The sequence below is a fragment of the Dermacentor variabilis genome, chromosome 11 (genome assembly GCF_050947875.1).
Source record: "Dermacentor variabilis isolate Ectoservices chromosome 11, ASM5094787v1, whole genome shotgun sequence".
NCBI lineage: Eukaryota > Metazoa > Arthropoda > Arachnida > Ixodida > Ixodidae > Dermacentor > Dermacentor variabilis.
In genome coordinates, this window is record NC_134578.1 from 105291110 (window position 1) to 105317842 (window position 26733).

The 26733-nt window shown below is 45.2% G+C and overlaps 1 protein-coding gene across 5 annotated transcripts in view; it reads right to left on the bottom strand.

Moving 5' to 3' along the window:
• The window catches only part of LOC142563985 (neprilysin-2-like), a 140280-nt gene that overhangs the window by 63783 nt on the left and 49764 nt on the right, over positions 1–26733 (bottom strand). For 2 of the 5 annotated variants that reach the window (XM_075674750.1, XM_075674748.1), the window contains 7 exons: positions 26563–26626; positions 26424–26494; positions 24903–25036; positions 18833–18898; positions 18186–18284; positions 17995–18086; positions 15323–15583 (listed from right to left, as the gene is read on the bottom strand). In XM_075674750.1, coding sequence (XP_075530865.1) covers positions 15469–15583; positions 17995–18086; positions 18186–18284; positions 18833–18898; positions 24903–25036; positions 26424–26494; positions 26563–26626 — 641 coding nt within the window. In that variant the 3' untranslated portion in view covers positions 15323–15468. Of the gene's footprint in view, positions 1–15322; positions 15584–17994; positions 18087–18185; positions 18285–18832; positions 18899–24902; positions 25037–26419; positions 26495–26562; positions 26627–26733 lie in introns of those variants that run through there. The other 3 variants (XM_075674749.1, XR_012824459.1, XR_012824460.1) reach the window with 3 other exon arrangements.

Below are 26733 nucleotides of genomic sequence, written 5' to 3' on the forward strand. Positions count from 1 at the left end.
GAGAATAAGGGCGCACATTTGGTGCCTCTTGTTAGCGCGTGTGATTGTGACGCTCGATTTTCTGTGACTACTCTTCTGGGCAGGAGCGGCAACGCCTCTTCCAGGCTCGCTCTTGAGGCCTTCTTTATCAAGAAGAATAGAGATAGGTGTGTTAGTGAGCGTTCTATCACATTACTAGATGCCGAATTTACCTTCTTGCGCAACAGCCTTTGATGTGCATGTACCTGTTTCTCTTCTGCTTGGTAGGCGCATGTGTGTCAAGAGGATATATATATATATATATATATATATATATATATATATATATATATATATATATATATATATATATATATATATATATATATGTGTACTATCCTTCCTTCCATGAAACATTTGTGAGTAGCGCTTGTCCTTGTCCGCCTTTCTTGTTTCCGTGTTTTTATCGCACTAAGCTACTAATTCAAATATGGACGCCCAACTAGCCCAACAGTCAACTCTTCTAGAATACGTTTCCTTCACACCTGTTCTGCTTTTCGTTTGACACAGCTGGTTCAGTTTCCTACACGCGTTAAAAGTAATAGATCTTAAGTTCTTGGCCTTATTTTCACATCATCGCCTGAAAATGTATCTGGTGTGCCTAATATGCCCGGTATCAGTGATCATGAAATTATTCAAGCAGTGATTTCACTGCCATTCTCACGCGCGCGTAGACACCTTAAAACAATGCGCGATTATAAAAAAAGATGATTTCGACACGATAACAAGACAATTGTGCTCCTTTTTAGATGTGTTATTGTTCGATTACCTTGAACGATCGTGTAAAGCAATTGAGGGCGCTATAGCGTAAAACTATTCCAAACTTTTCTATCCCAATTCTGCTATCAGCCCTCCCCGAATTGTCAAAAACTTTTTCCGACCACGCCCACTTCCCCTGTCTGTCACGCGACGTCACGAAAACTGCGATAGCTCCCCATCTGATATGATGTGTACACACTGATTATGTATGATTTGACAGAAAAAAGAAACAACAGTTATTTCTGATTCGACCCCTTTTCGCCATTAGCCCTCGGCTATTGGTAAAAAGTATTCGGGCTCCACACACTTCACCTGCCTGTCACGTAACGTCACAAAACCGCACAAACTCACGCGTCAAAGTGACGTGTACGCGATAAAGATGCATTAATATGCCGAACAAAACTGAATTTTCTTCGGAATAGCCGCAGGCTGCCCCGTTCCGAAAGGAATAAAAGATGGCTGCCGCCGATCGCTGAGACGCTGGCTACTCTCACCTGCCGGATAGCATGGGTGTATTTGCGTATAATAAAACTTCTTGCATGGCAGTGTAACGTTTTCGAGCCCTATCGGCACATTTACCACCTCATTCTGCCAACTCTTCTTTGCTGAGGGTCAGTTTTAGCGTCATTCTTAAGCTTCCGTTGCATGCCGTCGTGATTTTCGACCAGCCACCACAAGCTAAGTAAGGGAAAGCCGACCAATCGCAGACGCCGGCACCACCCTCTTCATCCAGTTATCGATTTTCAGTGCACTAGCTCTGCCCCAGTGAATCCATCTCCACTTGATCGTTCTCCTCGCCTCTTGTGAGCCAATTAGATACGACAAGCTGCTCAGTGTAGGCAATGTTATTCGTTTTTCAAGCAAACAAACGTGACCTCCTATGAACGAGGAGAGCGTTTGATTGGTCTGTTCAGACAATCCTGCGGGTGACCACCCGGTGCTTGCGTCGGTGGTTACGCAAATTTGACGTCAAGAGATTGGAATAGAAACATATTGGAATAGTTTTACGTTATAGGGCCCCTGTTCTATCATTCTGGCATGCAATTTATTCACAGTCCCTGCAACATTCTAACCTTCCGGAGACTGGCTGGTAGGGAAGATTCTTCCACTTCAAAAGTCCGGGGTAACACACAATTCATCAAAATTTTTCCCAATTTCACTGGCGTCTGTTCCCTGTAAAGTTTTTGAACACATTACATTCCCTCGCATTGTTAATTTTCTTGAGTCGAACCACTTTTTTGCACTATCACAACATGGCATCCGTAGGAATTTTTCTTGCGAAACACAGCTTCTAGTCTTTACCGATGACCATCATTTGCTCGATTCTGGATTTTCAACAGTTTGTTTCTGCTAATAATATTGATTCCTTAGTCCGACCAGTAATATCGGGTTTTTATCGGGACCAGTAATATCGGGTGTTTCATGAAGTACCTACGCACTGCCATTTCATCAAAGGTTTGCCTATTCGCGATGACAGTGTACTTTACCAAAAAATAGATAACCAAGACGACGTTGCCTTACACCAGACCGATTTGATTAACATACTTGCCTGGTGAACGAGACGAATGGGGGTTAACCCAGGGGCCCGATATTTATTGATCGTATCATACGAAGCTAACAAACAAATACACCAAGGGCAACAAATGGGAAATTACTTGTACTTACTAAGTGAATTAAAGAAATGATAAATTAATGGCAATGAAGGTGTATGAAAAAACAACTTGCCGCAGGTGGGGAACGATCGAACGTATTCGCATTACGCGTAATCGCACGCGTAATGCGGAGACGTGGGATCGTTCCCCACCTGCGGCAAGTTGTTTTCATCCACTTTCAAGTGAAAGCTTCTTGTGCGCAGTATGGATTCGAAATGCGCTACGTACGTACACGCATGCTGCCTCTGAAACAATGATGCATTCAAGGCCTCCGTCGTAGTCGCTAGTAGTTAGCCGCTCCACTTAACAACAGACTCCGCATAATTTGTGTGCGTGTGTAATAATAATAATATTTGGGGTTTTACGTGCCAAAACCACTTTCTGATTATGAGGCACGCCGTAGTGGAGGACTCCGGAAATTTCGACCACCTGGGGTTCTTTAACGTGCGCCTAAATCTAAGCACACGGGTGTTTTCGCATTTCGCCCCCATCGAAATGCGGCCGCCGTGGCCAGAATTCGATCCCGCGACCTCGTGCTCAGCAGCCCAACACCATAGCCACTGAGCAACCACGGCGGGTATGTGCGTGTGTGTGCTAGCGTGCGTGTACTCGTCTTTCGACTCTCTATGTAGTAAGACTACGCTTCGCTGTACATAGATTCCAACTCGTTGGATCTGATACATCTTTACAGTTTATCTTTCTGCTCGGCGTACAACTTTCAACTACTTAAGATGTCTCGCGACCAGACGGCCTTCCATCAAACCTTTTTTCTGACATACATAACATGAATTACATATGCAGATAGCACGAATGAGATGTCGTGACATTCATAACATGAATGATATGGCATGTCTTGACATGCGTGCTGTAGCAGGTTTGGCAGAATAGAGGTACTGTAATAATGTCCAGGGTAGAGTAGCAACTAAAGTACAAAGACATTAATGCATTCAACCTGATGGCGTGCATAGAGTCGGGAGACCCGAAGATGACAGGTTAGAAGAGGGAGAGCTCAACAGTATAACCCTGGTATACAAAGCGCACGGCATTCTTTTGAATCGAATGAAGCTGTTCGCGCACAAGAGGAGGAGAAAGAAGAGACTAAGACACACGAGCGCTTGTGTGCCTCAGCCCCTTCTCCGTGCTCGTCATGTGCGGAAAAAGCTGCATCCATGACCTACGAACATGCCCAAATAGTCACCTCAGTGAGCTCTTGAACAGACTATAAACTTAGTATGTTTGATTTCAGGTAGTGTTTACAAATCATCAATCAATTAATCAATCAATTTATTTCGTCTATTTTAGCCACAAACAGATAAGCGGCGAATGAAAGTTGACGTTCAGCCTCTTGACTATCCCGCCGCTCCCATCAAAAAGTTCACAGCAGCACAAGTATAATTATATATCACGTCAAAATAAACAAAAAAATCAAACTTGACGATTCAAAGCGTCATATGCAAAGCTGCCCGTTGCCGTATTCCATTGCTTAATTTTTACTTGTGCAATCTGCCATGTTTACCTCTGCAATGAGACGGAATTCATCAATCACTTTATACTCTCGTGCCGAAGGTTTCCTACTCAACGAAAACGACGTTTCGAAATTCGTCTGCTTAATCTAGGGCTGCCTTTATGCGGTACTGTCCTACTTTCAATTGGGGGATCGGTATTAGGACACAGCCGCAGCAACTTTCGCCGAGCTATTTATACATCTGAGGCACGATAAGGTTAAGTATTTCCTAGTTTACGTGATTTCTCCTTCAATACATTGTAGAATTAGAAAATTCAATAGTAAAAAGAGAGATTCATAAGAGTTTATTATTATTATTATTATTATTAATATTATTATTATTATTAATATTATTATTATAAATTTAGGTTTTTGGTTCGTGTTACTTTACCAGTTTATGCAAGGATGACTACCTCATAACGCACAATTTTATTTTATTTATTGTCAGTTTCTCTCACAATAATGATTACTTCTTTTTTCGTTGCATTCTTCATCGCTTACCATTCCGTTCGTGGCCTATCCCCACAGTGGGTTTTTGCCATTAAATAAGGAATCATCATCACCATCATTACCGGAAAGGCAAAAAAAACAAGAAGAAGAGAAGATGGCCGCCTGTAGTGCTGCGTACGTTCCAGCCTCCCCACAATCAGGTTCTGCAAGGACCCAGAGTGCCGCGGCCAGGAACGAGACATGCAGGGACCCTGAGAACTGGGAGTGCTTCACTATATCCGCCTTTAGCGCTGCGGTGGTCGTCGCCGCCGCAGTGGTGATATTGGCGAGCGTCTACCTGGACACTTGGCGGCGCAAGCGGCGTGAAGCCGTCGACGAGCACGAACAGCCCTTTTGCTGCACGGCAGAAGCGCAAGAGACCCTGCGGTACGTGAATACCAGCGTGGACCCTTGTTCTGACTTTTTCGCGCACGTTTGCTCCAACGTCATCAAACGTCGAACCTGGCAGGACACTAGCGCGCAAAGCGAGCTCGACCGCATCATGGTAACCGGAGCCGTGCCACCGGCTTTTCAGCGAAACCCAGCAGGAGATTTCCTCATTGCGTATTTTAGCTCTTGCGTCAACACCGTCTCCAAGAGCGAACATTTTGTCTCTACTTTTGCCGCCGCCATTGTCAGGAAGGAACAAAGTATGCTAAATCAGATGGACAGCAAGAAAGCCTTTGTTTACGCAACCACAATGATGTCCAAGTATAAAATTTACACAGCCTTTACTGTGCTGTACGACGCCCACTCTAAGAACGTCATCATTTCGTACAGAGCAATTTGCAATTTCGACGCCCTCGTGAAGCAAATAATAGGCATTTCCGTAGACGCTCTCAACGTCAGGCTAAGCGCAAACGTCAGCACCGAAAGCGCACTTGAATTCGCAGCCTTTATATGCAGCCAGAACCATTCCACAGATCTTCGAGTCGTAAATTACACAGCATACAACCGAAGCGCATTCAACCGTGACATATGGAGTATCGATGACGTACAAGCAGGGTTGGTCGCCATCGGTTATTCACTTGGCGAAGCTCAGTTTTTTACAGTTGATGGTGCAGACCGCATCAGAACGATGTATCATATTGTCTCCACCAAGAAGCACAACACCACCGCGGAAAGTGTCATAGCGTCCTACTTTCTCTGGCACAGTGTGTTGAACGTTTTTTACGAATTTTACGCATCGTACACCCCGAAACCGCAATTCGTCTTCAAGACCTGCAGCCAGAGCCTCGATAAAATTTGGCACCTCTCATATGCCTTCAAAGTACACGCTCTTTGCAGCCCAGAAAAGGACGCACATGCTCGCGCCATCTTCGCCAATGTACGAGAAGCCGTGAGAGCGGACTGTCGCGCTAGCGGCATCTTTCAAGCCGAGGAAGACGTCAAACTTCTAGAGAGCTTCTTCCAAGACCTGACCATGCTCACTCCTGCCGAGATGATTCGCAGCGCAACCGCGGTTCCCAAGCCATCGCGAAATTTCCCCGAGAATCTCCTGCAAGGCCGCGAGTACAACTTCCAGGCTATGAAGGATTATGCCTCCTTCTTGGGCAAAGAAGAGATACTCCAGTACATGTCCATAAATTTTATTGGCCGAAGCCGAGTCTACCTGCCCACCTCCGTCTGTAGCTCGATCCGCGCAGGCCCCAAAAAAGTACACCTGCAAAACATGGCGGTATTCGGGCGGATACTTGCAGAGGCATTGTGGTACATGGTGTTCTACGGCCTTCCCTGGTCTTCGGGAGCCGACGCCAACTTGTCGCGGTTTAAGGACTGCTACGATGCGTTCTACGGTACAACTGCCACGGACAGCAAATACATCGACATCACTTTCGTCACGGCGCTGGGTCTCTCGTCTGTCCTGAAGGCACTGAAGAGGCCGGACTGGTTCAGCGTGAAGCCGGCTTGGAGCTTGTTGCGCCTTTCACACGGGCAGCTGTTCTATATTTTAACGACCTACGCGCGTTGCCCAAGAAAGCCGTCCCGTGTATACATGCGCTACATCAACGGACCGCTAAAGTTCACCAAGGACTTCACAGACACCTTCTTTTGCTCATCTGGTGCACCGATGGCGAAGCACCATGAGTGTGTTCTTGGCATACATCATCATCATCATCATCATCATCATCAGCCTAGTTACGCCCAGTGCAGGGCAAAGGCCTCTCCCATACTTCTGCTGACTGTATATTGCGGCCTTGTCCCAGAAGGGGTGTACGAGCTCAGCTCATTAGCGCTTCTTGCCACTTTGTCTTCTGCTCTTCTTTCATTTATCTTACCTATTGCAAGCAACATTGACAGTCTATTTCGTTTACTTCTGATGCCAGATTGGTGCGCGTCTCCTGTTTAACTTTACATTTTAAATTCAAGCTTTCCTACGCCTGTCTGTTGATGTTCTAGTTTTATCACATAGTTACATGCCTGCCGCTAACGACAGTGATTTCCAGCGATGAACATCAATTGAATACCGGGACCTTGCCGATGTCTACGAGTCCGTTATTGTGCTTCGTGCTGTTTTTAGTACAATATTAGAGCTCCTCAAAAACTCGGCCAAAAATACCAAGCCTATGCTGCGTCTGGCCAATAAATCTGATGACAGGTCGAACCAAGTATAATGCGCGTACCTTTCGGCTTGTATATTTCTCCCGTTATAACTGTAGCTTTACGTGACTTCAGCAGTAGTTGCACTTTGAATATTAATTCGAGATTTCTTAAAAATAATCACATGTGTATCTGCATTAAAACTAGTTTCAGGATCATCACGTATGGTAATGCTTACCCAAGATACCTAGTGCAGTGAAAATCAAACCACTTGCTGTCTGTGGAGCGAAAAATTGTATGATGCATAACTCCTTCATTGCAGTGTCACAAAATTGTATTTGCCATGTGATAATGAGCATGTAGCTTGATTACAACAGTCAATTACATCAAGTTGTTGTACTCTTCCACCCTGCCAAATTTGTTCAGCCATATTTCATTTTTCTTCGTGCAATGTCTTTTAGCTGCCTACAGTCATCGCCAGTGTTTCGCTAAAGCGTGGCTAGGTATTGTTAGATAGAGCGCGAACGAACGCTGCAGCTTATAGATGCTGCTTGGCGAAGAACATTTGTTCTACGACAATTACTATGCATAATGAAAACGATGAAGAACAGGAAAAAACGCTTGCAATATATGTTTATTGCTTCTTTCGCTTGATTTTGACTGTTCCAGGCTAAGCTCGTGTCTCGTGCTGCGAACATTTATGTGTTTATTGAAATTTTTGAAGGACCTATCTTGACCGAAAACAGGAAAAACCCCCCCGTTGTATCTTTACAGCAAATCTTTGTTTGCCTATTGTCTCCAATTTTCTTGTGCTAGTCACTGCTCTATTCCCAAATAAATTGTGCCACTCGGTAAGCGACGCTGTGTATGTGCCTGAATAGACCACTGGCTGCTGACCCCCGTCTTACCGAGTAGACTGTGACTTGGCCCCTCGGAAAGGGCGGAAAATAGTGAAGTTGTCGCTGTATTGCCGAGAAGGGAATTTCTGTCCCTTGGTACGTGCCCGAAAAGACAACTGCGGCCACTGTGCGTATCTTTATAGGTATTTCACGATATGCGAACATTCTTGGCTAATCCCTCCGAGAGGGTATGTGCCACTGTTACACAAGACGTGTAGGAGTCTGGACTGTATGCAGATGCGTGTCGTACTCCTCCTTGCATAATCTGTCTAGAACATCCTTCACTCGACGAAAATCGCACGTTACCTTTGTCCTCGTAATGCAAACTGCTAACAGCTACATGTGACGACTGTAAGTTCAAAAAACAGCGGAAAAATGCACATACACATAAAGACACGAAAGACGCGGACAAGTGCTTGTCCTCGTCTTTCGTGTCTTCTTTACGTGTATGTGTATTTGTAGCGCAGTTTTTTTTTATTTACAATCTTAGACCAACTATCCCGGCAGACGGTCCTTCTGAAGTACACGTGGTGAGGCTGTGCTTATGTCAAGCATTAATTTTGTTACCGCCCCAATTCGAGCAACCTTCGGATCTGTTAGAGTCTAAAATTGTCTGACTAGTGCATTTTTCAAGCCACAATTGAGCATTTCTCGAAGGAAAAGTCGCCGTTCATTCCAGGCAAGACTGTCACGTTAAAACGCGACCTAAATCTTCATGGAAGCCTTCACGTGACCCTTGCGGTTACAAGAATATCCCAAGTCCCCTGCATTCTCCGTGAGTGACTCTGGCTAACGCTCTGAAATAAATAAACAGATCCTGTACGCGCACACAAATTCCCAATCAAATGGGCGTGTGAATCAGTTCCCAGTGTATGGGAATCGACAAAAGACGACCAAGGAACGGGCCCCAAGTGCTCGGCTCCTGCGACAACGCCAGATGCTCGACGCCTGCTTTATAGATGTGTCCTCGAAAGGGCGATCAGACTAAAATTTGAAAAAGGCTGGACTGAAGCCAGACCTACCTAAAAACTACGGCCGTTGGGTGACGGGCTGTAAAGTTTGCGAGGGCACTGCTGTGTTTCTTGCACTCTGCAACGTTGCAAGCTTTTATTACTTTTCCTTTTATTCATTATGCGTCGCAGCGACTCCTCCTGAGTAAGGAAATAGCTCGGTTCATCATAAAAAAACAAAGAAGGCCCTCGTCACCCTGAGCGACGATGGCTTCTGAGGCTATCATTCTACAATTATTTCTTCTCTTAAGGGTATTTGATCAAATCATGCGAGTATCCCAGGTTTTCAAGCGCCATCTGTCCTTGATATTGGTATCGATTCCCCTTTACTGCCTTAAAGAGCCGAAAGAGCAGCGTTACTGGCGTGTTCGTTACTTATGATGACGCAGTGACATGGAAGCGACTTAAATGTCTCGTACTCTTTTCTCTGCCAAAGTGTTGATTATTTCTCTAATCGTGTTTGTTCGCGCCGCAAGGCTGATAACAAAGCCTGTGATGCTGCCTTCAGGTCACTTATCATCGATCATCTCCGAGGTTGTTCTCGGCAACGAGATGAATGCACCGTGAAGAGCTGCAAGTTACACAGCTATTGATGTCTTTGGGTGGCATATTTCGAAACTGATGGTGACGGCTCTAGCTGAAAAAACCTACAGCTCTAGAAGAACACTGGAGACTTGCTGATCCATAAATTCAGATGTGTACGTTGTCGGCATAACTCTCGTGCAAAAGGATCAGAGATAGTTGTTTTACAGCAGGAGATGACAGCTGCAACTTTCTTCTGGTCCCTGAAACGATAAGGGGCACTGCATGTCGAACCAAGCACCATGGAGGGACTGATGGCTTGTTTGCGAGGGTAAAGCCTGATCGAATGCAGGCGCAATACACAGAAATCGCATTCGAAAATCATGCCTGTGACCGTTCTGAAGGTAGTGTCGCAAGATGGCGGGAATGGGCACGGGCAAATTTCATAATGTGCACTCTCAGGTCCTCCACGGCAATGTGCGTTGGTATTGGTCCCGGGCAACTGCAATAGTCACCGCTGTTGACGGGCATTTTGGCAAACCAAGGCAAACTCTGAGAGCCTGAAATTCAATGCCTGTATTGCACGAAGATTTGTCTTGCGAGTGTTGGTCAGCACGAGAAAACCGCATCTCAAAACGTCCATGAAGTGTGCCCTGTAAAATTCCAACAATGCAGGTACTGACATACCCCAATTCTTTCCACCCATAAACTTGAAAAGTTGTAAATTCCCTGTCAGCCGTTGTTTTCCAGTACATCGCATGTGGGCTCCACGAGAGACATCTGTCAATGATTATGCCAAGACATCTGTTAGTTCGCAAAAGAAATTATCTGACCATTTAAAGAGAATGGCGTAGGGTGCCATTAGTTTGCGAGTGAATGCCACCAGTGTACATTCGTGTGATGATATTTGGAGGCTTTGGTGACTAACGTACACCGCTGTCAGAGTATCAGCTTTTCGAAGCCTTGCCAGTATCTTAGAATGAGTCACGGCCAAAGTCCATACGTATATCGTCTACGCACGTTGACATTTTGATCACTGCTGACACTTGTTTGAGGAGTTTAATAAGTGTGAGGTTGAATAGAGTGAGGCTTAGTACTTCGCCTTGATGAACGTTTCTTAGGTGCACTGTCTTGCGGTTTTGATGTCGTAGGTACACGCAAACGACGATCTCATGCATTGGGTGATTAGGAATTCATTGAAAGACTCGACCTTCAAAGTCAATCATCTGAAGAGCATTGAGAATAACCTCGTAAGATATGATATTGACACGTGTACTGGTTTATCGTTCTCGGGTGACCGCTTCTTCACCGGCTAACAAAGGTTAAATTTCATCGCTCAGCACTGCAAGCGCCTGCATGTATTGGAAGTTTCTAGAATGTTATCGATTGTTCTATCCATCGTGTACTGTCCCCAAACCTTCTCTAATCTTATTGTATGAGCGACAGGAATTGTGTATTACTTTCGGGAATACACGCGAGCATCAGTGATTATTCTGGAACCTTAAATAACTCATCTGCAAAAGCCCATTTGCTTGCCCCGCAGATCAGATTTCGACGATCGGCGGCTGTTCTCGCCGCTATTGTGGTGCTCTGAGTGTAACGTGATTTTGTGGCCGCGGGTTCGCTTAATAAAAAGATGGTTTCATCATTCATAGTCTTGTGACTGCTTTCATCATCGCCATATCATATGCTCCCCTGACATCTAAATAGAAAGCTGCAGATAATGTTTCACGCGACTTTTGATGCTCGACCTACTTATCGGGATCAACAACACTTTATACTGATGAGCGATCTCGTCGAAAACCATCCATGAAAATGCGATGCATGTAGTAGTGTTCTAGGTGCCACTCCGAACGGGCAAGGAACATCCTTTCTGTCACGTTTCCCACACAGCTGTCCAGCGTTAGTGGGCGGTATGAGGTGAGTTCGAGTGGAGATTTGGCATGCTTCCAGAGAAGGGCCAAGTCGCTTGTTTCGAAGCTTCTGAGAACACACCATCCTGACAGGATATGTTGTTTTCTCCTTGTGCATCCATTCAGCTTGCGCAAGACGTGGTAGGACACTCTAACTGGTTCCCGGGATGAATAACGCTTGTATAGAGCAAAAGCTACCTGAAGCTCCTTCTTTGTAAACGAAATATGCATGCGGCATTCACGCTAAACAGTGTTACCACTGGGAGCTGGAGAGCCTGGACTGGTTGCTTGGCCAGCAATCTTTGCACAAAAGACATCTGCAGCATCAATATTCAGCTGTTTCTGGAAGTGCTGCCGTTCTGGAGGTGACTAAATAAAGTTTTCTCTCTCTCTATCTGGGAGAGGGACAGCACATTAAATGAGGAGTGTGCTCCACGGATGGAAGGCTGACCATGTACGATTCTCCAGATGTGGGAAAATGGTTCCCGGTGGTCTAGCGACCAGCACAACATTATGCAACCATGAGGTGGTAAGCTATCCACGCGACACTGAATTTTCTTTTGCATCCTTCTGGCTGTCCGAAGGTCGTGGACTGGCTTTGTACACCTGTATTATGGTTCGGCATAGCATCGGTGCGCATGAAGTTGCTGCAACTCTATATCGAAATCGGTTTGCTCAGACAAAAACCCAAGCGTGCGCGTGGCGTATCGCATTGTACACTGAATTGTTTCCACTAATCTAGAGGGTAAGCTCTCTCGGCAAGCATCTCCCATGGCAGATTTAAACGTGTCCCAGTTCATTAATCGAATGGCGTTCCGTAGAAAGGACCTGGACATCTCTTTGATTAGAAGGTACGCGGAAATGTGGTCACAGCCATGAGTCTTGATATTTAAAAATTATTTAGGACGTCTGCTAAAGCTGCAGACGAAAGCTAGGTCAAGACAGCTGCCATCATTTACGCCTCGTAAAAACGTTCGGCTGCTGTCACTGAGGAGTTAAAGGGCGTTGTTGCAGGTGAAGGTTGCTAGTCTTCGGCCTCTTGCATTTTTCCTTGTACTTCTCCGTGCAACATGGTACGCAATAAAACCTCTATGACTGCCGTAAAGATGTCCTTTAATCTTTTTGGAATCAAAATTTATAGGGAGGAATATATGAACACATGCAAGGGTAAACATGAGTTTGCCCCTTTTTTGTAGTTAGGCAATCATACAGTCATCATGAGGCCGAATTGGCTGGCGAACGTAGGTGAGTTCGCGACGAATAAGAACGATGACTGCTGCATGCACCAGTTGTGGACATGATAGCATAGTATTCTGATAATCTCAAAGGCTTTCATACATTATGCTCATTTATCACAATGATTCGCAACATACCGGTACGTGCAAACAGACAAATCATAAAGTCGTGATTTTAGACTTCCTCAGCTCGACCGGATGATTGAAGATATCTTCATTACTTTTCAAAATGGTGGGTGATCGTTGGTCAAGTCTCTACTCCAAGGATTCAAGCACTGGGCATAAGGCCTCAAGTACATTAAGTGCGCTTGCTGCCGGCGGGGTTCCCGTGTTCAACAAAATTACTAGAGTGGCATCCATGAGGAAATCAAGCGTTTAGATTGTTTGACAATGAGAGTTGGGCTTGTTATCAGCGGCAGGAGTAGGCTCTCAAGTGGGCTAGACAATGCTTGGCTTTTGGGAAGTTTTTGGCTCAGAAGCATCAGGCCATTCTTCGGCCGAAAGAGTTGCTGATGTTCTTGAGGTGTTCAGCCCTTTTGTGGCCTCGTTGGAGGACGTGGGCGTTTATTTTAGGACGTTCCGTGACGTAGACAATGATGCCGAATTGTTTCATCAGCCTGCCTGTGCGACGAATTTTTCCTAACCCTTTCCTTGGGCACCGCGAGTTCGTTTTACAGCGTAAGCGGTTATTAGCTCAATCCAGTACCCGTATCGGTTGGAGATGACATTTTCCGCCGCCGCCACCGGTGTCTGTCGCAGTTATCGTGAGGCATGAGAAAAGAATACCCAGTTCCCTCCAGGATCGAAACCGAGCCCCTTGTGCGGTAGTCAGCTACTATATCACTGTGCCGCGCCAGCGCTTTCCAGCTGCTGCGGAAACATGCATTATACAGGCGTTCTAGCGCGCGAGGAATCACGCGATGTGAGATGCGTGCCCCGTGGCGTCGATACGTGGAAACTTAGCATTGAAGTTGCGTTGTATTCCATCCTGTTCTCATGAGATGTAGCAGTTTGCATCGTATCGTACCAAGTGTCACGGAATGCGACATGTGCACCACGTGTCAATACCTGTCTTTAATATTCTGTATGCGTTAGGGCGCCTCTTCGCAAGGTACGAACCGCTGCTGGAGCAGCGAATCGTGAAGCTACTCGCACGGCTGCAATCAAGCAACGTCGAGATCAGCACGCCACTGTGCAGGGAGCAGCACAAGCTGCAGCTCGCCGTCGACGTTGAACGGACATTTCAGCTCGTTCTCTTGAAAACGACGCAAAGGGACTTCGCCGCCAGGACCCTCCAGCACGCGCCGCCGATAATGCGGCCCAGCAGCTTCGCCGCAATGATCCCCAAGTGCGTGCTGACAAAAATTCAGGCACAACAGCTTCGCGGCGCATACGCATATGCGCGCGTTGCAGGAAATGAGGCCCGAAAGATTTGCCGCGAAGATCCTGACGTCCATGCTGACGAACATGATGCCTGACAACTTCTCCGCAGAGAACGCCAAACAGGCGCACGTGAGAGCCTGTCGAGGCAACTTCGCCGACCAGATCTTCATGTGCTAGAACGTGAAAATCAGGCAACGAGACTTCACCGAGAAGGCTAAAATGTGCGTGCTGCCGAAAATCTGTGGAGCCGCTCCTCTAGCGCAGGCTATGACTGTTCTGCATGTACCGCGCAGGCCTGTGATATCTTTTATGATACGAGGCAATCTTTCAACGAAGCAGTTGCCACACTTCAGAGAATTAGCACGGCAAGTGTCTTCCACGTGGGGTTCAGCGCACCGCGGACACAGTAACCAGTTCGGAAAGACCCCTTTACTTGTCCAAGCTTAAAGCACTGATTGTATTGAAGTGGCTTGTTTATGAATGACAGAGCGGAGTGTCATAAATTACCAACTTTGACGCGGTATCGTATGCAATCTTCTTTGAAATTTAATTTCACGAAACGCGCGATTCCAAGGCGGAAAACGTACGTGATTGCAGCACCTCCACTTGCCGATTGGACGGGAATAGGCAAGTCCGAGCTGAGATTATCAACATGAATGTCATAAACTACACCCAGTGTGGATGCATGGTTCATCGGGATATAGGAACACAATTTGGTGCCTCCTATCTCCGCGGTTTGTAGCAGTTTTTTCAGCGCACTCTAGTTGGAAACACCGACTGTGCGGACACTTTTTCGCGTATTTATTCGGATATCCTTAATCTCATTCGGCACGACAAATTGCCGGGAGGCCAGCTTTAAGGCTTTGACTTCAGAGTCGCCATGGTTCGCGTTGACATTTCTATCTTTTTGGCCCTCTTTCTACAGACAGAGATGAAACTACCATCCGATAAGTCTTCATCCGGCAGCAAGTACAGCTCAGTTGGCTCGGTGTCGCCGAGTAAGCTTCCTGTCTTCTTCGCGGAGAACGGGTGTGACGACCTCTGGCCAGCTGGTCCTTTGCAAGGCTCTGTGTCCATGGCCACAAGCTGAGGTACAGACAGTCATTAAGATTTCCTAAAAAGCCAGAGAACGCACGTGAATGCGTTCTATTAAAGCCGCAAGAAGTACATCGTCGGGAAAAGTCCACTTAGCCTCATGAATGGCAAACTGCCATATGGTTAAGCCTGAAAACTCCCGCGATGACCCTGTTTCTTTGCGTTTTCACTGATTCAACTGGGTGGCAGAGGTTGTTCGTCTTCGGTCACAGATTTTAGCAGGAAATTATAGCCAGGAAGTGTTCTTTGCTCTAAAAGACGAGAATTATTTATTCTCTTGTACTTAGTACAGACGCAAAAGCTACGGCTACAATTTTATTTATGTAATAAATACGAGTACATGGTTTTACCATTCCTGGTCGGCATGTAGTTCCATATTGTGGATGTAGGAGTGGTAGGAGATGACGAATAATGCGTAAATCGCATGAATTAAAAGGTAAACAGAGAACTATTCGCTGTTTAGGTTGTCAACGGTTTGAGGGAAGAGTTTGCACACGTCCATGGTTCCTTTACACTTGAAAGCCTTCAGGAAGCCGTAGTATCCATTCACGGCGCTGTTCAGCCTGAAATAAACATTTAACCGGGGTCAAAAAAAAATTTCACGAAAGTAGCGCCTTCATTGTTGCAGATTACACCGATGGTCTTTGCTAAATTTCTTTTTTGATAACTGCTTGCTAAAGGGCTCAAACAACACGCCTTTCTTCCCGATTTGATTAACATTAACGTGTACTTCGAGGCGCGCTTCGACGTAAACTTTGAGAAAGTGTGCATGAATGAATAAACTCCCATTGAGTATGACAGAGTAGAGCAAAAGAACCATTTGCTTCCAGCCTCGGAGTCTGCCTAAACTCAAGAGAAGGAATTCGTGCTAGTCATTAGAATCTACGTATCTATTTGACAAGCAGATGTACAGCAATGTGACACAAATCAGTCAAAAAAGAACTTCAGACGCAGCCTCATACAACTAGACTTTCTTGCAGGAACAATCGAAGATGACTGCCAAAGCGAAGCCTATGCTGTTTTCTACAATGCAGCTCATGCATCTGTGTTCTTTATTTTTGTCCATTTGAATAGTCGTATTGTGCGGTGGTTACACGTCTACATCTTGCATTTTACGGCAGGTATGAGAATGGTACGCGCGACTGTGCGTGAAATTCGTCGCAAATGTGTATTTTGTGTTTGCCTTGCATAGTAGTATCGCACAACACGTAAAGCCAATCACGCCCTTTCTTCAGCCTATCTGGGGCCGCAGTTTAAAGGTTATTTCCCACTCTAGCGAGACATTTATTTGTCAACTAATTGGCGCAGCATTGCGCTATTACATTGGGACAATGTGATTTAATTCCGCAGACTAAAGTTTTAATTTTTTTGGTTGGTGGTAGGTGGTCACAATACCTTCTGCATTCATCACATTTGCTTCAGGCGCAATAAAGCAAATAGTGATTTGGGGCTTAAATCATTTTCATGACATCTGAAGCACTGGTTATTTGTACAAATGCAATGACAATGTTTAGAAAGAGTGATTCTGTGTTGTGGAGCCACCTAAGCCTTAGGAAGAGGGCAGCATTTGAATGGCAGACTTAATCGGCTATATAGATTCAATATATCTTCCATGACTTTAAAATTTTTATGTTGGTTTCAAAACTAGATCTCGAATGGCAGATTGTGGGCAGTCATAAATTGGAAAGTTTTGTTACCGACACTCTCAAGCTCGTCATCACACACCAGTTATACGCCGTGGCTTGATTTCCCGAAATCTCGTTCGTATATCACGTCATACAGCCTGTGCCCAAAGCCGTCTCATTTGCATGCCAACAGCGTTGCACTTCTAAAGAAAGGCCTTCTTTGTCGTCTTCACGCGGGTTTGGCGTACCTGTGATCTGGACATGTATCTGGCCTCGGGGTAAAAAAAAACGGTTCGTTCGCGCCTTCAGAGCATTGTACCGAGTCGCAAACGAACTAAAAAATTTAGATCTCAGCGAAACAAGAAGTCAGAATTTATCGCAAAGTAAGTACTTATTTTTTTGTTTATTTAGCACCAACATAGCCGAAAATGAACCACATTCTACCGTAGACTGCACTGTCTCAAGGGTCAGCCCACTTGGCCTCTTGACCAGAAAAAAATAACAGTGGCAACCAAAGTCCATGCCAAAGAATTAATTCAACGCACATGCGTGTAAAAAAAGCGAATGAAAAGGTCGGCATGAGTAACTGAAATACCGTGTCCGAAGATGATGTAAGGCCTGACAATGAAACAAAAAAAAATACTACAGATAATGCAAAAATATCACTCAATTATGCAGCATTGCATCAACACTAATATCGCAATTTCAGTACATATAGATGCCTACACCATACAAGTCTAACATTTCTTTCACGTCAACTTTCGCTTTTCTGTAATATTCCAGAAAAATATACCACTGCGTCAAAGGTAGGAGGGCTAATATACAAGATTTCAGGAACACACTTAACACCTCCCCCAAGCCTGTGACGTTCACTAAAAGACTTAAGACATCATTTGCCACTAAAAGACAGCTCAATTTTTTTTTCTAATAAGCAAAAAAGCGATATTATCTCTACACACCAAAAGGAATAACAGAGCGCTCGCTATCCAGCACATTCATAAACGATATAGCTATATTTTCTAGATTTTCTTGACCTCAATACACAGCGCAGTCGTGCTGACTAGTTTTAATATGAGCTTATTGAACCTAACGCTGTCAGCAGCATGCTTTATTGAGCCTTTTGCAGCTTCATTGGAAGGGGCCTCTGCGATAAAAGCGCTTTGTTTCGTAGCCAACAGTTAATCAGTTTAATGTTCCGCATAATATTGCTAAAATAAATGAAAAAATATTGTTCAAAGCGAACATAGCAGGCACCCTCCGTTTAACGGAAAAAGACAACACCTTCAGCCTAATGAGTACGTCGGATGCCAAGAGTAACTACACAGATAAATTGTTTGCTTTTAACTCACCTTGCCCTGTAACTTCGTCTTCGTTGGGTCCTTATCGGTTCACGAGACCTACCTGTTGGAAAGGCCTTTGTGATGCCGAATGGACAGAAAAGCTGTAAGATACGTTAAAAATTCGCCTGATTGGAGCTTGTACCTGCTAGCGGCATTAATTTTTTTGAAGCAGCAATTAAAGCGGAATGTTATTTACTTACGTTGCCGAATGAGAGAAAAAATATTTTGTCCTCTGTGTCAAAGTTGCCTCCAGGAAGAAAGTATGGCTTGGTGTAATTTCCAACACTGTCCTTTAATGCCTGAGTAAAGAAGTATAATGCATTCAGCACATGATTACCTGCACCATCTAATAATATTTCAAAACACCAAATGAAGGAGGCCCGCTACAGTTTTTTTGTGTCTCTCCTTAACAATGTGGATTGCAGACTTACTTTGCATTGGCTAATTCGTTTTAGGTTCTATGCGACTTGACTGCGGTGTCTAAAGCGAACCTCTAGGAAAATCTCACGAAAAAATATTGTGGCCTCAAAAATTTCTCCTTTCTCCCCTCCGAGGATTCAATAACTATATCGAAGAGCAGACATAAATTAGGAACTCTTGAGCACATTGTCTCACTGCGAAGGGGTTTACGTAAAGAGCTTGGAGCTAATACATGCGTCAGAACATTATAGAGAGCCAGGAAACATGCAGATGTCGTTACGGGCCGATCGAGCACACTAGTATTGAGGGGCACCAGCATCATTGATAGCATTGACAGTGGCGATGTGAAGTTTGTCACCCTGTGCATAACTCTGCGTTTGCCTACCGACGTGTATTCATGACCAAGAATTAAAAAAAAACTGCCTACCATAAACGACACCCGCACTCCGACGTAGTCATTCAAGTGGGCTTCACCATGAGCCTTGACATATTTCTGTAAGAAACAAACAACATGCGGCAGGGAAAACAGTCAAATAAGCTTGCGCGGAAAAAAGTGGAAGGGCACTTGGATAGCAGCAAGGGCAGTGGTACGTATGACAATTAATGAAGAAAAATCAATGGCCTAAACAAGCTCACGGGAAATACTGATTAGTACGTCTTCGACCCGACAGATGACACCACATCGAAACTACGGATTTTATTTTAAATTTCTTTTCTCACTTTATTTTTCGATTTTATATTTATTTTTATTTGAAATCAGAATCCGCGCATACAGCGACGAATGGCAATGCGTATCGGCCCACCAATAACGTATCGCGTAAACCCAACAAACAAAACAGCTTAAAATCCACCGGCGGATACCAGGAAATACAGGCACCAAGAGGAAAGCTTTCGTAGTCGAATAGGTTGCCGCACATGCGGGCATCCTTGGTATCGAAAAAGCGCACAAAGCAGTTGGAGAGGCCAGCCGACCACCCGCGCCACGGTGCAATAACTACAAAAAGACATGGACGTGGAGGAAGTTCTCCTTCAGCATGTGCTAGAGAGAAAACGAGCTAAAAAAAAACCCGTCCAGACGATAAACACCTCTAGACGTAGCCTCTTTCATTTACTATATAGGACGCAACAAACTAACCGCAGGTCGCCTTACACGTTGCACCATCTCTTAAAGCTTTCTTCCTTGGAGGAATTCTAGATCCTTTCTTCAAGCAACGCCCCACAGCAAAAACTGTACAACATAGTAAGATTCCCCGTCTTCTAGAAAGAACTAAGGGAAATGGCGCCTATACTGGTGGAGATTCGGCATTATATGTCTACTAGGTTTGGTTAAAAGATTCCCAAGAACCCGATGGCGACATGGTTGCCCCTCACAGTTTGATCCAGGATCCTGAATCCCGTGTGGGTATCCTTTTGAAGTTTTTATCAACATCAGTCTCACCACCATCGCGGCAACACCAGAAAAAGCAAACTCACGCATTGCCTTCCTTCCTACCATTTATGTAGGTACCCCATCCCGACACCCTACATCCCATTCTCCTATAGTGAATGATGACTAGTCTATAGCGGAAGAATTCATTAAAAAACACCATAAACACGTTTTCAAACACTGGAACATGCGGTGCACAACGTCGTTTCCAGCAGCTTGCGAAACATGACTCTAAATTACAAAGCTGCTTTTTTAATAGAACGTTGCCCTACGGCAATAAACGTTTGGTGCTTGCAATTTATGTACACATGAATAGTTGGCTATGTTAGATGATATCTAACGAAGATATACGTGGTGCGATCCATAGATACACAGATGGTATGCCAGTGGGCGGCTTGGATGTAGACCCACTTTTGACAGGTAGGGGCTTCATGACTACAACAATTCGGGAGAATTCCACAAGTGGTGCGGTAGGTTTGCGAGGGAAGCTGGGCAAGGGCAGAATGGACAGGCCGTGCCGAATTGGCGGCGAGGAGTTGCGGAGTCGCCATCTTTCGGAAGCGGCTCACTGGCGTAGTACGAGGGATCACGTGGCGCGCTCCTCATAGGCTTTGCTATCAGCCCTCACTGAAAACAACACGTGCGAGCTCTCCCGGACATTTCTGTCAGTAATTTCGAAACGAGAGAAGCTTTTTACTGTCTCAAATAATAATCTCAGGCAAACTGAAAGCACAGAATCGTTTACAGACGTTATCTCTTTACCGAATACGTACAGTGAACGCTACTGCGCGCGGTCGCCGCGATGGAGTTTCCCTAACCGGCTTCTTGCGTAAAAGGTAGGTAAACGCTGAGAGCAAACTATGCGAAATATGTTCTTATAGTGTTTGTATAACTAAATGAAGCGTAATAGAATGAAGCCTCAATGCAGCGATCGCACAGCTGCGCAGCGACCGACTGCGCGTCTGCATGCTTGTCCGTGCACTGCTTCGCTTTCGCCGCGTGCGCGTTTTCACACCGTGCCATGAGCTTTAGGCAGCAGAATATGAGCATTTGACAGTATACAAGCAACCATTGTTGCGTGGGCGCTAATAGAGCTGTTCAAAAATAATTTCATTGTAGAGACTTCGACGCCTACGGGGACTGTGATGTGCCGTCACGACGATTCAATCTTTTTTGTCTTCTAAATTCTTGGACGTTTCGATATTATTCCTCGAGTTGCGTCGCATTGTATGCTTATCGGTGTTCTCAGTGTGCGATTTCCCGCTGCTTCTTTTTTGTAATCCAGTGCACTAATTCATAACACAAACATGACCATATGCCATACTTTCTTTTAATGTGCTTCTTACCGCTTCTTTTATACTCCAGTGAACTTACCAGTATCTATAGCATCGACAAGTTCATAGACCAAACCGTCATGACATTAGTCGGGCAGCGGACTCGGGCGAGCGTCTCAGTGCGCGTTTTCCGAACATCGCAGACCTGGCGCCGTAGCAGAAATCTTCCTCGCGTCCGTGCTTGCTGCATACTCGAGTTATAGCCGATCACTGTTTGCCGGTTTTATGTTTCGCGAGCCAAGATTCACGCAGCTTCTTGTCTTGCGGGTACGTGTGAATAAGGCTGACACCGAGCTCCATTGCCTACGTCCGGCACTGCGGCACCGAGCAGTAGCCTACCATGTTGCGCGCCTTCAGAGGCAGCCACTACCTATTGTAGTGCTTTCAAGCGTTGTAAAGGAGACACTGGAAGCGGGAAAATCTCGCCACTAAATGAGGACCGCAGCGTACGAGGGAATTTAAACTCGTTTTCAGCTCGCTTCGGCGCTCCCGAAGCAGCCGGCGCGGCCGCGATGTCCACGTGATCCCTAATAGCACGTCACGCCGACGGTGGCGCCAGCTTTTCCAGTGGTGTAGCTCGAGGCCAATACAGGCCCACGGTCCGGAGTCCACAGGCAGGTTCCAGCTGCAGTCAATGCAGCGCCCGTACGTAACCTTCTTAACACAACCTCGTCGCAGTGGGAAAGACCGCGCGACAGTTCTGATGCGCACCAAGTTATCAATAATCTTGTGGAACGACGCAGCATTTCCTTGCTTTGACAGCCATGTGAGCACGAAGTATTGCGGGAGGAGCGGTAGTGAATATGTCACTGGATGTTGGCGGCTGGCTACGTCGGCCTGGATGTGTCCTGGTGAGGATGAACGGCGTATCCAAACAATTCGCATCCTGCACGGGAACGCCGACGCTTCATGGTGTACTTTTTCGGCGAAAGGCGATCCGTTCAATGCCTTGTGAAGGGTTTCCACCGCTTGGGGCAAATCTATGCATATATCTGATAAATCTTCGTTCATGATTCCGCCGAATAGCTGCTCGATTGGCGAATTCGGAACCTTATTCCCGTTTCCCGAATGCTTTGCGGTGTCTAAAAGAAAGAAAATTTACGATTAAAGGTTCCAAAACTACATAGGCGGTAACTGGGAAAAGAAGCGCAGTCGCTGCCGAAGCGGTGCAGTTGCAACACGTCGTGTAAAAATGTGCACTCTAGCGAAAACTTCATTGTGGTTAACTATGCCTGTGTCGACAGTGCCTCGAGACACCTTCAGTTCCTAAGTTTGGACGAAAGCCTATTTGAGTCGGGTGTTACCAGCCCAGGGTCTTGAGCCACCAGCTTAAGCGACATGACAGCATTCACTCTGTTAGCTTGAAAAACATTGATGTCGGCGCCATTGGTCGTATGTTTTTATGATTGCCCGGGGGTTTGTCATGCTTTAGTAGGCCAATAATATTCGCGTAGGTAATTCATGTGGCAATTATCAAGTATTAGAGGCGTCGTTAGTAGAGACAATAGCTTCGTTAATATATCGTCGGTGCAGTTCTTAATGGTTCCTAAGAAGATGCAATCAAAGTCAGGTGCTTTACTCATTTTTGTCAATTCGACTGCTGCCACAAGTTCGGTCATGGTGAACGCAGTATTGATTCTATCTAACTCTGTTTGCGTCGGAAGCCTGCCTGCGGTCGGCGGAAGCATGGATGGGCCGGAAAACTGTGGCGGTGGAAAATCGCAGTTAGGGAAGGAGGCTTCGACTGGGTGAGCCGTAAAATGGTCAAACGGGTGGTTTGAGGCAAGAAAGGTGGACTGATGGCTTCAGACTTGCTTTTACTTGTAAAAAAACATATATATATATATATATATATATGTGTGTGTGTGTGTGTGTGTGTGTGTGTGTGTGTGTGTGTGTGTGTGTGTGTGTGTGTGTGTGTGTGTGTGTGTGTGTGTGTGTGTGTGTGTGTGTGTGTGTGTGTGTGTGTGTGTGTGTTTGCTTTTTGCTTTGAGCATATGCGTGATGTCCGAATTGGCCCAGGTGTGTTGAATTAATCCGCCACAATGGCAAAAATATAAAAGGTTGTAAAGTTCTAAGATGGCACATCACTTGCACCACATTCCAAGCAAGACAGCTCCTTAATGACAACGCTGCGGAAGGCTTACTTACAGCTCTTTTATTTTCTATGTCGCTGCTTCTATAATCTGTTTTGATCGCTTGCGTGTCTCTTGATTACTACGGTGTCATTCAAGACGGGGGGAGGAGGGGGGCGGGGAGTGCAACTGCATTCAAAACAATACAGTGCCAAAAATGCACACCTGCCCTTCTGAACTTTTTGATGATGCTCCCAAAGGGTACATTAAGACATCAAACAGTTTGCCACACGTACTTTTCACCATACGAGAGGAGTACGTCATGCACTTACAGCAGTCGATGAAAGGGTTTCTATGTTTGACGCTGCAAACTCGTTTCTCTTTCTTTTTTCACTTGACAAGTAAGCCTGCGCTACTCAGACAACTTATTCTGAGCGGGAAATGCTACATTAACATCCGTTCGCGGGCCTAACTTTATTAATCGGTGCGATACATGGTGCACGTACGGGACCAAAGCAACTTTCCGCTTTGCAGATTACTGTGCATCGGTAGCAGTTCCACAAACACTTTGGCAATGATTTGACTTTTTTACCAATATTTCCGCTACCGAAACGAGCAGTGCTTAGGGTATCCTAAGCACTGCCAAAGTAACAATACGCACGGAAGCTTATCCGGAGTTGAGTAGCCGTTCACAGACTCCGACCTTATAAATATATAACTTGTAACAATCCCTCCAGGAATTCGGGGGTTCACTGTTATCGAGCCGTGCAATGAGTGCGAAAACGAGTCGATGTTCTGCTGCCACGTGGCCTGCATTATGCTATCGTGACAATTTATTTATTTATTTATTTATTTATTTATTTATTTATTTATTTATTTATTTATTTATTTATTTATACAAAATATACCTAAAGGCCCTCACGGCTGAGGGTATTACATGCGGGGGGGGGGGGAGGGAGTACAGGCAATTGATAAAGCATAGAATACACCACAAATTCATTGAAAGAAGAAAAGAAGCATAGATCGTGCGACATTAAAATATCAGTACCACTTATATTCACTTCCAGAGAAACAAAACCGGTTCATAGGAAAGTTTTAAAGAAAATTATTAAAGGCTTCCTGAGGCTTCACAATACCTTTTTCTATGGTTTCGACGTCGAGGACCTTCATATAACGCCAAAAAAATGAACAGTCAAAAACGTCATGTCCGTACTTTTCTGAGCCCGATATGCACGATATTGCGCTTGAAAAAACAGGTGCGACACGAAATACTGAGATTTCTTACCTCACTGTCTTTGCACTCCTCGTTCTTCAGGCAACCGGAATATAATTACTTACAGGCAATTGATAAAGAATAGAATACACCACAAATTCATTGAAAGAAGGAAAGAAGCATACATCGTGCGACATTAAAATATCAGTACCACTTATATTCACTTCCAGAGAAACAAAACCGGTTCATAGGAAACTTTTAAAGAAAATTATTAAAGGCTTCCTGAGGCTTCACAATACCTTTTTCTATGGTTTCGACGTCGAGGACCTTCATATAACGCCAAAAAAATGAACAGTCAAAAACGTCATGTCCGTACTTTTCTGAGTCCGATATGCACGATATTGCGCTTGAAGAAAACAGGTGTGACACGAAATACTGAGATTTCTTACCTCACTGTCTTTGCACTCCTCGTTCTTCAGGCAACCGGAATATTGACAGAACCTTCGCTTAGTATCCTCATCCCAGAACTCTTTCGTGACTATTTTACCACCAAATCCCCCTTTGTAGTCGGTGGTCCGGATAGCTGAAAAGCATGGCACAAGCACGGCTTTCAGGAAAGCAACCTTTGTGAACCCCAAACATTACTGCGTAATAAAGTGCGTGGCGTGTGACTGTGAAAAATCTGTGTCATAAGAAGCCAACAAACAGACACCAAGGAAAACACAGAGGAAATTACTTATGCTTAAATATTGAATTAAAGAAATTATAAATTAATCGAAAATGAAGATGGATGAAGAAACAACTTGCCGCAGGTGGGGAACGATCCCACGTCTTCGCATTACGCGTACGATGCTTTACCAATAGAGCTACCGCGGCGCCGTTTTCCCATCCACTTTCATGGGTATTTATGCGCTACTACTAGAACTAACCCTGGGAGAGTTAGCCAGCGCCACCACTCACAAACCTTGGCGGCGGATATTAAACATCCTTTCTGCCGCAGGCGTCACGAGTATGTGTTCTTTTTGGGCAAAGGCAACTGGTCAGTACACCCACACATGCTACCTTAAGGCATCAACGTTGCCGGATTCGAGACCCACAAAAATCTGAGCATTCGTTGATAGGAGGCGCCGTGTTTAGTCACAGATATGTACTATGTAATAGCGTGACCACCCCTTTGAGAATCTCGTACACTCTACACTCCTTTATGCAATATTACCTTATCATCCTATGGTATCACAGTAAAAATCGAAAGATTCCAATAACTCTGACATCTTTAACTTGAATCTGAACAGCAGTTTCTTGCCCCAGAATCCCCAATTTACATTCCCACGGAATCTGAGGAACCTTCTAGTACTCTTTAAAAAAATAGAGAGAACCCTAAACATGCGAAGCACGCGGACATCGCGCGGCGTGCTTTGTAAACTGCGGTACCTAAGCACTGCAGGCTCCGCGTCTCGATCAATGCTGTGGTGCGTATGGTACATGATGCGAGTTCGACAGAATAGTGGCGGCTATCATGAAATGGGCGTGGCGCAGTAGTTATAATGCTGGCTTAAAAGCCGAGGACTATTGTTTAAATTACAGGTCCACCAGCTCGAATGTTGTGGTACGTGCCGTCGCTGTAGTGTTGAAGCATGGCAAATGAACCAGCATACATGATCCGCCCGCTTCCTCCAACCTCCATTGAAGAGAGATTAAGCAGCAAGACCAGAAAGAACATCCTGTTACCCTTCAGTTGACGCTTATACCGGGCTAACTGATAGCAGATGAACTACATATCAGCATACTCATTATGATGATAAAATGTGGTGTTTTGTTGTATGATATTTCTTTAGCACGCCATTATATGCTACCAACGTATATTGTGTATATACATAACATTTGTATGCGCCGCAAGCCACTCAGAGCAGCCTGTCCTTCGTTATGTGAGAACAAATAATAACCAAAGGACGTTCAGCATACTCACGTACTGTCAAATCTGTCAATAGCATTGACCATCAGCATTGAGGCGAGTGTTCCCACAGTTCCAAAGTTCAAAGCCCTGCAACAAATTGAGGAGCAGTTGACAGAAACCCTTTAGTCATGCAATAAAGTTAGTCTGCCCCATACCTCGGCATTGGCGGTCTCCTATAGTGTGGCACAATCACTGCCGCCGGCAGAACTGCAAAGTAATGCGTAGAATAGTGTATCCGATTCTACAATCTCCATTGAAGCCAAAGTTACTTCGGAAATAATGCTGCAGGAGAAAATGAACAGAGACAAAAAAGACACGATAACACA